This window comes from Schistocerca nitens, chromosome 3 (genome assembly GCF_023898315.1).
Source record: "Schistocerca nitens isolate TAMUIC-IGC-003100 chromosome 3, iqSchNite1.1, whole genome shotgun sequence".
NCBI classification, from domain to species: domain Eukaryota; kingdom Metazoa; phylum Arthropoda; class Insecta; order Orthoptera; family Acrididae; genus Schistocerca; species Schistocerca nitens.
In genome coordinates this window covers 418,847,320-418,860,284 of record NC_064616.1, presented here as the reverse complement: position 1 = coordinate 418,860,284, position 12,965 = coordinate 418,847,320, and the positions used below count along the sequence as shown (strand labels likewise).

General features: G+C 38.5%; 1 protein-coding gene across 1 annotated transcript in view; it reads right to left on the bottom strand.

Moving 5' to 3' along the window:
* LOC126248361 (neural Wiskott-Aldrich syndrome protein-like) overlaps positions 1-12,965 on the bottom strand; it is a 99,853-nt gene that overhangs the window by 74,835 nt on the left and 12,053 nt on the right. Inside the window, exon 4 of the mRNA XM_049949281.1 lies at positions 700-796. Within this exon, the coding sequence (XP_049805238.1) occupies positions 700-796 (97 nt within the window). The remainder of the gene's footprint in view (positions 1-699; positions 797-12,965) is intronic.

Sequence of the window (12,965 nt, the reverse complement as noted above, 5' to 3'; positions counted from 1 at the left end):
ATCATCCTCATTGTTGTTTTGTCTGTAGCACCCTCTGAATCTCATGAGAGAAATAGCCACACATCAAACTTTTGGGACACCATCATTTAGTAATCAGTGGAAATACAACTGTTTTTGGACCTTATTAATCAGGGTGGCATCCAGCTGGACAGTGCATGCTGTATGTAGCTGATGTCCTACTCAAAGCTAAAAGAGAAAGGGTGACTGATCTGATATTAATAAAGGAAACTTCACCATGTAGCAACGTACATACTTGCAACAGAGGCACATGCACTCAAGTAACATGTGCATACCCACTTACAAATGCACCATGCATGTGCCACCTGGGTCTTAAACAGAGATGAGCTTGGTATACTTTCACTAGCGTACAACTGAAGATGGCCAGAATAATGTGCCAAAATATTACGGCAGAAAGTTTCTAACATCCAGCAGTTCACTCAAAATTTCACAGAAGTATTTAGCATTTTTCATGAATGGAGTTATAAATTCATTTTATTTTCCTTGTAATATTCCGTAACTTATATTAGTGCTCCTTTAATGTAAATTTGATTTCCTTTTGGCTTTGCAAAAGATGTTTCTCTGGAAACCATTGCAAGGAAAATAGCAATATGATTGAATCAACTGACAAAAAAACTGAGCATACAAACACAATTACCAAATTTACTAGCTATAATACACAAAAAGATAGTGAAAATTCACCTTTATGTTGCTTCCTTGCTTCAAGTTTTTCAAATAATACAGTCTTTACCAAAGAAGCCTCTTCCTCATTAGCAAAGTTGAACCCAACCATACAATCCTGAAATTAAAATAACCAACATTACTTGAGGAGTCTCAAAAAACAAATTTCTTGACAACATCGTTAGATTCCTTAACATTTTTCTTTCTGCTGATGGTCCTGCAAAAGAAAATTAAAGACTTTCACATCAGTTACCTAAAAGACACCACCGTTATACACTCATGAACATCTGAACTAGAGATATTTATCAAATAACTTGTTGCACCTTACTTTCACCCTGATGATGGCACATGCCATGACTGGACACTCTGAGACACTCAAAGCACTGGGAAGTCATTCTAATGCATAACCACTAAACAACATCGACAATTCAGATAGATTGTTGAAGTTGGGCTCAAAGCACTCGCAATCTTGCTTGATGACTTCCCAGATGGAGGTCAGAAAACTGAACAGATCACACAACCACCCTCCCTCAGATTACTGAACACTTAATCAAAACAGTCTGAAACAATCAGGAAGTGATGGAGTTGTGGACTGTTATGCTGAAAGTAGAGGTCATTTGCAGAGTGCAGTAAGTGAACAGACAGACACACATGCTTGAAAAGTTGGTTCCTCTATCATACCAGAGTGAGGGATGATAGCAGATTTATCAGGGGCTCCATCTCATTGTGTGTTAATGCCACCCATGCAAAAATGTCTGCCTGGATAATGCCACAAGCTCTGATGCTTGCTACATGGTACAGTGCTTAGCATGGCTGGCTGGCATGCTGTGGGTCACCAGTTCAAACTCAACCACCAGCAATTACTTGTTATTTAGTACGGATCAGTTCTGGAAGGTTCTTGAAATACCTTATGTTTTTAATGGTCATATACTCTAGAATATTCAATGTTCATATAAATACCAACATTCTGGAGTACTTGATATTTGTATAAATTGCTGCACTCTCCATCCACTAGTTCAGTCCTGTTCTGACCACACATTGGTGTCAGTAATAAATGTGCTTTCAGTTCTACTTCTTGTACTTAACTGACAACGCCCCCTTCAAATTTGGACTTGATTGTGTTTTTGACATGACAATATTGCCTTGTTGGAAACTGAGATGTATGGACTCACACTAATGTGTCCTGTGACTCATCAATCCTAGCAACTTTTCATCATGTCCATACACACAGTGCCCATGCTCATCTTTTTGTCCTGTGATGTAATAAGGTAAGCAGAGGTACATGTATGCCTTGTAAACAGATTATTATTATTATTATTATTATTATTATTGTTGTTGTTGTTGTTGTTGTTGTTGTTGTTGTTGCTGTTGCTGCTGGTGTTCAACATAGAGTTAGTTAGTGGTGTGCTGCACTGTGAATCAATTAGTTGCTGTTATCATGATTATCTAGAGCAATCTTAGTTGTCCACATTTTGTAGCCCTTTATAACTAACTATGGCAACTATCTCTGGCAGCAAGGGTTTCCTCCAAACTGAGATATTCACCTCGTCTTGGCCCACTGGAATGTCATCATACCAATGTTTACGTAAGACCTGAGGTTAGGTGGCCAACAAATCAGAAATAACTATCTGGCCACAATAAAATGTGAAAATATTACACATCTACATCTTCTTCTAAACTCTGCAAGTCACTTTACTGTGTGGGGTGGAGGGTACTTTGTGTACCATAGCCACTTCCCCCTTTTCCTGTTCAGCTGTGAATGGTTCTTAGGTAGAACACTCACTGGTAAGTCTCTGTGTGAGCTCAAATCTCTCCAAGCTTGCCTTCACAGATTCCTCCCCCCCCCCCACCCCCACCCCCACCCCCCACTTTCTTTGTGCTTTGTGAGGCATACATAGGTGGAAGCAATATACTGGTCAGCTCTTCTAGAAATGTATGCCCTCGGAACGAACAGTAAAGCACACTATGATGCAGAATGCCTCTCTTGCAGCATCAGCCATTGGACTTGGCCAAGTATCTCCCTGACATTCCCACACTTCCTAAATGAACCTAGAACGAAACACACTGCTTCCATTTATTCATTTACGTAGGGCCAAATTGACGAGCAAATCTCCAAGATCATGGAACGTGTCAGTACATGAAATGACAACACAAAAGTAATAACAGATAAAAGTAAAATGTTTATGAACTCGAAAAAAGTCAATCCATAAGTTCAAATAAATGCAATCAACAATAAAACAAGAATCAGCTTAATTTTTCAAGGAACTCCTCGACAGAAGAGAAGGAGTGACCCATGAGGAAATTCTTCAGTTTTGATTTGAAAGTGCATGGATTACTGCCGAGATTTTTTAATTCTTGTGGTAGCTTACTGAATATGGATGCCCCAGTATACTGCTCACCTTTCTACACAAGAGTTAAGGAAGTCCGATCCAAACGCAGGTTTGATTTCTGCCGAGTATTAACTGAGTGAAAGCTGCTTATTATTGGGAATAGGCTAATATTGTTAACAAGAAATGACAGTAAGGAATATATATATTGAGAGGCCTGTGTCAGAATACCCAAACTAGTGAAGAGGGGTGTACAAGAGGTTCGCCAACGTAACACCACTTATTGCCCGAACCACCCATTTCTGAGCCAAAAATATCCTTTTAGAACAGGAAGAGTTAACCCAAAATATAATACCATATAACATAAGCGAATGAAAATAAGCAAAGTAGACTAATTATCATGTCGAACAATCACTCACTTCAGATACCCTTCGAATAGTAAATATGGCAGTATTAAGTCTTTGAGCAAGATCCTGAACATGGGCTTTCCACGACAGTTTACTATCTTTGTGGTGCGAAGTACCCTCCGCCACGCACCATATGGTGGATTGCGGAGTATGTACCTAAACGTAGATGCAGATCTGAATACCTAGAAATTTGAACTGTTCAATTTCACTAATCATATGCCCATTATGTGAAATTAAAATGTCAGGTTTTGTTGAATTTTGTGTTAGAAACTGTAAAAACTGAGTATTACTCAGATTTAGCATTAGTTTATTTCCTACAAGCCATGAACTTAGGTCATGAACTGCAATATTTGAAACTGAGCCAATGTTGCACACAACATCCCTTACTACCAAGCTAGTGTCATCAGCAAACAGAAATATTTTAGTTACCCGTAATCCTAGAGGGCATATCATTTATACAAACAAGATACAGGAGTGGCCCCAACACTGATCCCTGGGGCACGCCCAACTTGACTGTACCCAACTCACACCCCCACATCACAGCCATTCTCAACATTGTAAATAATGACCTTTTGCTGAAGTATGAGGTGAACCAATTGCGAGATACTCCACGTATTCGGTAATGGTCCAACTTCTGGAGCAATATTTTGTGATCAACACAATCAAGTGCCTTAGTTAAATCAAAAAATGTCTAGCATTCAAAACCTTTTGTTTAACCCAACCAGTACCTCAGAGAGAAAAAAGAATATAGAATTCTCTGTTGTTGAATGACTTCTGAAGCTAAATTGTACATTTGATAGCAAATCGTGTGATTAAAAATGATCAATTATCCTTACATACACAGCTTTTTCAATAATTTTAGCAAACACTGATGACATAGAAACAGGTCTAACATTGTCTATGTTATCTATTTCTCTCTTTTTATAAAGTGGTTTTACTACTAAGTACGTTAATCATTCAGGAAGCTGACCATTCCTAAAGGAAAAATTACAAATATGGCTAAATAGAGGAATAACACATGCAGCACAATGCTTTAATATTCTGCTAGGCACTCCATCATAACCATGAGAGTCCTTAGTCTTTAGTGATTTAATTATTGACTCAATCTCCCCCTTGTCTGTATCACAGAGGAGTATTTCGCACATCAATCTCAGAAAGGCATTTGCCAAGAAAGTTGTACGATTTCCTGTTGAAACTAAATTTTTATTTAATGCACCAGCAATGCTCAGAAAATGATTGTTAAATACTGTACATATATCTGATTTATCAGTAACAGAAATATTTTTACTATGAACTGACTTTATATCGTCGACCTTATGCTGCTGACCAGACACTTCCTTCACAACTGACCATATGATTTTAATTTTATCCTGTGAATTAGCCACTCTTTTTGCATACCACATACTCTCTGCCTTCCTAATAACATCTTTAAGCATCTTACAATACTGTTTGTAATGGGCTACTGTAGCTTGATTGTGACTATTTCTCACATTTTGATATAATTCCCACTTTGTTCTACATGATACCCTTATCCCACTAGTCAGCCACCCTGGCTGCCTATTACTGCTAGTACCCCGTTTAGAACATTCTAATGGAAAGCGACTCTCAAAGAGCATGAGAAATGTGTTAAAGAAAGTATTATACGAGGGTAATATCAAAAGTAAGGTCTCCTTCTTTTTTTACATATAACTGTTTATTTCTACAATGGTTAACATCAGTTTACAACCTGAACATTTAGCTATTTTTCGACATTTCTGTTGATGCATTTTTGTAGACACTGTAGCAGTTTTTGTATGCCCACGTCATACCAGCTCGCTGCCATGCTGTTCAGAAAGTTATGAACCTCTTCTTTCACCTTGTCATCGGAGCTGAATCACTTTCCGGCCAAATGTTCTTTTAACTTAGGGAACAGGTGATAGTCACTGGGCCCCAAGTCAGAACTATAGGATGGGTGGGTGATTATGTTCCACTGAAACTGTTGCAGGAGAGCAACGGTTTCCTGAGAGATGTGTGGGCGAGCGTTGTCATGGAGAATGTGTACGCCCTTGCTCAACATTGCTCTTCTCTGGTTCTGAATTGCCCGTTTGAGTTTTTTCAGAGTCTCACAGTACCTGTCAGTGTTAATTGTGGTCCCAGTGGGCATAAAGTCAACCAGGAATACCCCTTTCCGATCCCAAAAATTGTTATCATGACTTTACCGGCAGACTATGTTTGTTTGAATTTTCGTGGGTTTGTTGAAGAAGGATGCCGCCACTGGTGTGATTGTTGCTTGGTCTCAGGTGCAAAGTGGTATTCCCAGGTTTCGTCACCTGTGACAATTGAGTCCAGGAAGTTGTCCTGTTCGGCTGCAAGGCGGTGAAGAAATTCGTGGGAAGCATCAACTCGTTGCCGCATGTGGTCCTCAGTCACAATGCGTGGCACCCATCTTGCGCACACCTTCCAGTAGGTCAATGTTTCCATTAAAATTCTGTGAGCAGTGTTTTGGGAAACCTCAGGAACCAACGTGCAGAGATCATCCAGGGTGATCCACCGATCTTCTCGCATGCTTTGCTCAACATCTCCATTATATGGTGAGTAGCACTCTATCCTTTTCATAATATTGCCATTATTCCATTCTGCATTTTCCATTGTTTAAGCAGTGGAAGTTATGTATGGGATCCCCCATCGCATTTCCGTAGTTTATGTATGATATACATACATAACTGGTATCAAAATACTCACCAGGGATTTGTTAATTAGCTACTAAATGTTATCCAAATTTTGTACATGTTCAGCTGCTGACGTAACTGGATTTGGTAACCGTCTGGGAAGTAGAAAGGTTTGACTTAATTTCATTCACTATAATAAATGTTTTTGGAAATACTGTAACTGTGTCATTCAATATTTAAATAATGAAACACTACACCAGTTACATATTTTTATCATGCTTAGTACAACACATTGTGAGAATTTATTCTCATTGTCAAGTGTAGATATTTGCAAAAGTACTTTGTGTGATGTTTGCATGTGTGTAGTTCTCCCTCTCTTGCACTGCAGTCATCTTTCTGAGGTTATAACATATACTGTGTCTCCTTTATGCAGCAACCACCCATATGCAAACCATCATTCACACTGTTTGTCTGCAAAATACCACAAAAAATAGTTATGTAAATATTTGCACTTGACAATGAGAATAATTTCACGAAACTTGTCATGCTAAGCAATGAATAAATAAATGACTGTTGCTATGTTTCATTATTTAAATCAGAAGTGTTCAAGCAACACAGGGCGAAGGTGTCAGCTAGTGCTACAAGTGGCTGAAAAACAAAATACATGAAATATGTGTTTGAGAAATGCAAAGGTGTCATGCAAATTGTGAAGGTGTGCATGCACAGTGGAAACAGATTGGAAACAGTTGTGATCGGTCAGGACACTAATATTAGGACTCCATCAGCTACCACGCTAAGTAGAGCTTGGCAGCAGCAGGAGACAAAGGATGAATTTTCCAACTTTTAAGGATTCAGTTCTGTTGAGTAGAGCACCCTGGTGTCAAGAAACTTAACCACATACTGTATTTACTCGAATCTAAGCCACACCTTTTTTCTGGTTTTTGTAATCCAAAAAACTGCCTGCGGCTTAGAATCGAGTGCAAAGCAAGCGGAAGTTCTGAAAAATGTTGGTAGGTGCTGCCACAACTAACTTCTGCCATCGAATATATGTAGCGCTACACAGGCATGCTTTGTAGGCACAGAGATAAATACTGGCGCCAAAACCTCTGCATCAATAAATAAATTTAAAAAACAAAAAAAAAAAAAAAGAAAAAAGAAAGAAAAGAAAAAAAGGTGGAAGACGAGCTTTTTTTCTCCGCCCCGAGTTTTGACCACTGCATTTTCATACATTATCCAATGAAGTAAATACAAATTCCATATTGTTCATCTTCGAATGTAGCAGAATTTCAGTGTACTACGAAAATTTGACTGGCATGACTGTTTGGGATGTTTGTCAATATGGCCAACTCTACGTTCTGAATTTTTTCCTACCTCTGAGAAGAGATGGTAGCTAATAGGAACCTGATGAAATGTGAATCACATGCAGTATTCTCTTCACCATAAGAATAATACGAATATAAACATTTTGCCATGTATTCTTTTGTGTTTGCTGCTATCTCATTTAAATCCTGTCTGCCTAAGAAACTACGAAACTAGAGTGAGACAACAGCAAACGTGGAAGAATATACGTATCGTGTCATGTTTATATTCGTATTATTCTTATGCCTAATAGTGATACAGTCAGAAATGAGGCACGGCAACTGACTAGATTTTTAAATCTAAGATGACTAATTTCTGTGCAGAATTTGATGAACTAAAGAAGCGGCTGCAAAGATTTTGAAACGGAGAAAAATTTTTGCCTAACTCTCGTTCAGAACATGTTCTATCATACGCAGCCTATAATTCAGTTCTTGTTGATCATTATCAAAGAAAGCAGCAGTGTAAGTAACAACAAATGGCAGTCTCTTGCCATTGTTTCACTAATGGAGACGATTCCTCTCTCTCTCTCTCCCCCCTCCCCTTCTTCTTAAGCTGCGGTAGCACGCACAAAAGCAAGCCGTGCCGCAAGCGGCGACAGGGGGTAAACACGCACTATCAGAATGCGACAAACAATGCATGACACAGTACAGTACTGCATTTTCAGCTTAGAGTGACGTAAACACCTATAACAAAGAAAACAGCACTTATCAGATCAAAGCAAAATAAGCAATCGATTCAAACCAGCCGAAGCACGTGGAAAAGGAAGGGTACCCGTATAAATACGCACGTAGCGCCTGACGCATGGCAGTGGATACCTGGTAAAGCTTAACTGCTAAGCTTACGACTCGAACCAAACTACTGTAGCTGTATCGTCATTCATACGATCTAAATTGTGTCTCATATTACAATGGACCAACTTTATTTCGATTTGGAGGTGTGGCCTAAAACTTTTCTCTCCCCTTGAATTTCAAGTCTCAAATTTCAGGTGCGGCTTAGATTCAGGGATTTTTTTTTTTTAGTCTCATTTTTCAGGTGCAGCTTAGATTCGAGCAAATACGGTAACTTTTGTGAACACTACTTGATGGCCAATCCCTTGCCAGCGGCATGTAATGTCAATTACATCAGCGTTTCCTCCACAAACATTGTTTTATACAGTGTAAATTGTGAGAAGACTATAAATATGTTAATGTAAAAATGCTGTGAATTAACATGGTGAGCGAGCATAGGAAATTTGGGTGTAATGAAAAATCTTGTGAATGGCAGGAAAATATTAACACTGGGAACATACACGAGGGGTTACACTGTATGTCATAAATCTTAAGACTGCAGTTTAGTAACATTGGTAACGGATAATTATCAAATGTTAAAATTGGGCTTTAACTTTATTTCTCAAGCTTGATGTTGGCATATAATCTTAAAATTACAGTTCAATTCCCATTTAAATAACTATCACTTATACATGATGTCAAATAAAATTATCTTACTTCCAATGAACTACATGCCGGTAATAGTTGTTATTATTGCCTCACATAGCCTGACATTTTTCACAATAAAATGTACTAAAGTGACAGAGAGAGATCTTTAAAGGGACACATCAAACTGTATACCATAGTAGTACCCAAGTATACATACAAAAATTACCACATATGGCAATTTACCTTTGAAAATACGTAAATCAACATCATCTCTGCCTGATCTGCTTCTATAGTTCAATTAATTTATCTTGGCGGTTCGCGCATGCCCACCCAGATGCGGGAGATTGCTGCGTTGCCAGTTGTACGCGCCAAGAGAAGCAGCGCCATGGTATAGTTCGCAAACTTACGTTTAGGGGGGAACGCGCAGTTTATGAAGTAAAGCCACCACGGCCGCATCAACCCTTTCACTGCTACAGAGACGTGCTCCCCGCATTCCGCGATGTGCGCGATTTTGTCATCACTGCACTGCTCGCCTGTGCAGACACATGGTGTTCCGACTGCTTTGACACACTTTATCATTCGTTTTCACAAGAATTATTTGGCCCAAAAATTTGATTTTTACACATCATCTTGACTGATACCTTCCCCTCATAAATGACTTAATTTTTTTTTTTCGATGTTCAATGCAGTTATTGTGCAGCATTAGATGTAATAAACCATTGCACGAAATTTTGAAGAGTTTGCAGAGGTAAAAGTCCATAGCGTATACTTTCCGTATGGTCGATTTTAGCTGCCACTAGAAATTTCAAAAAATTACATTCAAACGAATAAAATTCATGAAGTAAGACACTTCGATATTGTTTTTAAATAAAGAAAATATTAAGCACCGAACAAGGTTTGAACTCGGAACCTTTCGTTTAGCAGCCATACACTTTAACCATTACGCTAAAGCAGCTTGGCAATTCGTATAACTTCCGGAGGACTTTAATATAATACGCAAAATACCGACAAACACTGCTGATATGACTATGAATTACTCACGTTTCATCATGTCATTCCAAGCATGTGTGTCAATTTGTACCTCTCTATCTACATTATTCCGTGATTTATTCAGTTTTCAAATTTATACTGACTTTTTGATCACCCGGTACTTTTTATGTAGTTATTGAATTACACCATTTGTTATTTGCTTACAATCAATTTCTTACATTAAAAAAATTCAGAGCCCATATGACGGAAAATCTGAACCAAGCCAGAAGAAATGATGGAAGTTCATTGAGTCATGTAGTAGTGAGGAACAGTTTAGTGAATTAATTAAAACTTCCTTCTTTCTTCTCTGCAGTGCCAGCCCATAACACTTGTGTTGAGATGTTGTTCTCCTTGATACAGGCGAAGTGTACAAAGGAAAGAAATAGATCGACAACTGAATCTGTAAAACTGATTGCAATGCTGAAATTTAATTGCAAAGACCTTTTAAGTATTTGTGTGAACAAAATGAACTTTTGGAAAAGATTCGTTCCAATGAAAAATATGGATAGGAAACTGGCTCTAAAGTAAGTTAGGGTATGTGTAATATTTTTATTTTTCTGTTTCTTATGCACTAAATTTAAAATATGGAAAGAGTGCTCTTTTTTCATCCTAAAATTTGAAAGTGTCCTTTTTGCATTCCAAAATATCGTACCCCTGCCACAGGTTAAAACTGTTAAATAATGGAAAAAATCTTAAAACTAAATTGGGAATGAACTCCAGACTTAGTCTGACACTTATATACTCAGCCACCAAGCCACACTGTTCACACACAATTTACTTCCCAATTATAAATGCAATAGTATTTTCACAGAAAATACTTCCCTATGTGGCACGTAAAGTACATCACAACATACAGTGTGCAAGTCTGCTCACTCTTTTTCGTCAGATGAGCATCTCTTCCATTGTATCATGGCCTTTTTTGATATTACCAGAATTACTTATTCACAGTTCACTAATGGATAACTCTGCATTCATTCACTGGCCAGTTCTACATCAGTCAAATGAGCACCTTCTCTATTTTCTCTGGCTGTCCTCCAAGTTACAAGATGCCTCCTATGATAGTATCGTAGACAACTGGAGGGAACGCACTAGTCAGAAACTCTTAACTCTCCAGGAACCTGATTTTATGGCCAACTCTAATATACAAACAAAGAGCACTGACATTTTTGTGAAAGTGCCTTGGATTCTCTTACTATTTTGCTCTATCAGAGCAAAAGCTGGTTTGAAAAATAAAGATAACACAAAGCTCAAGGCAAACGTGAACAGGAATGGCAAAAAACATGACAACTTACAACTAAAGGTCTCAAACAGGTCAGTAAATTATCCACATGAATTAACAAATTTTGATAATGAAAATTTTTGGAGTGTTGCAAAAAAGTTATAACAAAAATAGCAAGAAACAAACGGAGCTTCTGTAAAAGATTATTCGGCAAGTCACTGGCCACCACACTTGAAGTCAATAAGACACACCTTGGTTTCGCCACATGTTAAAGATACTCACCAAAGCACTCCTCGAACACCCAATAAGTCACATGCAGTTTCTCACATGCTCATGCCAAGCCTCTGGACAATTACAATCTGCCCTTGGTCAAACTAAAATAGATTGCATGCTTTCCCCATCCTACACACGGACAGTATGCTCACTGATATAAATGCATCGTGCGTTTGTGTAACTAGCGGTCATTCCTTGCCAGGTGATGCCACTATCGCCTAGACAGGTTTATATCGATAGTAGGTCACTGGTCATAATGTTCTGGCTCATCAGTGTATGTCAGAACTGTTCTGATTTCTCCACTCGGCATTCCATCTTCTAGTGTAGACAGCTCCACTCACTACCTCAAAATGACAATATGTAAACTCAAACAGCAATAGTGAACAACAAATAAAAAGTGACAGTCGATAAATAAACCCACAGCAACCATACTACCAACACGCAATAGAAAAATGCTACGAACTTATGCACCAACCTAACACTTTTCCATGAAATCGAACATGAAACCAATGGCAAAATAACAATGTTAGATGAAAAATAAAACAGAAGGAATTATAGTTGTCTGCTCATTGGATAAAAAAAAAATGAGAGCACGCCACTCTATAACGCAATAAAACCACGAACCTAAGGGTTTGGGCTGGAGTCTAGACAAATCAGGAAATTTTAAGGTGAGTACCACATTCTTCTCTGTCTGCTAAAATAGATGGCAGCTCCCCATGAAAATTTACTGGTACCCTGCTGTCAGAATAGCTACACATTGTTAAAACATGAAGTACTGAAATGTGTATGCTACTTGCAATACAAACTGGGTGATCTGAGGTGCTCTTCCACAGGCCATTCAATGCCTGTCATGCTGATGAAGAGACTTGTACTCTTCATTACAACATTAATAGGGTGCCACCTATCTCTTTCTGAAATCCCCCAAATGGCTTATATGGGTTGGTTGTTCGGTTTAGCAGAACTGTTGATGGAGTTCATTGACTGTTGCCAGAATCTCTTTTTGCTCTCCGTAATTATACAACAGTCTTTTGTTTCCACCATCTGAGAGGTTGTAATCAGATGGCATTTGAATTTCCACAGAGTTGCACATCTGTTCCTTACTGCAGAGTGGCAATCTTCGTTTTATTGAATGATGAGTGGTCATCATGGCTGACCCAAAAACTTAAGCACGCATGCATTGACGGTGTGGTGGATTGTTTTGGAGATATGATCCACATAACCTTGGACTATGTATCTACATTCACACACTAACAGTTGGCTGTGTAATGTCCATTTTGCCTTGCTTAGCACCTATCTAGGCAACATTCTTTCATGTTCACCACCAAGGAGAAATGGTTCTGGGCAGAACAGAATTATCAGTATGAAATGTCTGTACTCTTCAACTGCTGACTAAGCCTTTCCCACACATTTTTCAGTAGACTCCAACAGTTGTGCACACACTCCTCAGAAGATTCACATCCATCTACAAACCACTGGTTCACTCACTGCCTCGAGCCAGAAATATTTCAGTCATTTGACAGTGAATGTCTGCTAAACGTGGGTTTTGTGTATTTAAGAATTTAATCACTGGCAACTCTCACATGTAATCACTGTTTCTATCTTGCTCACCT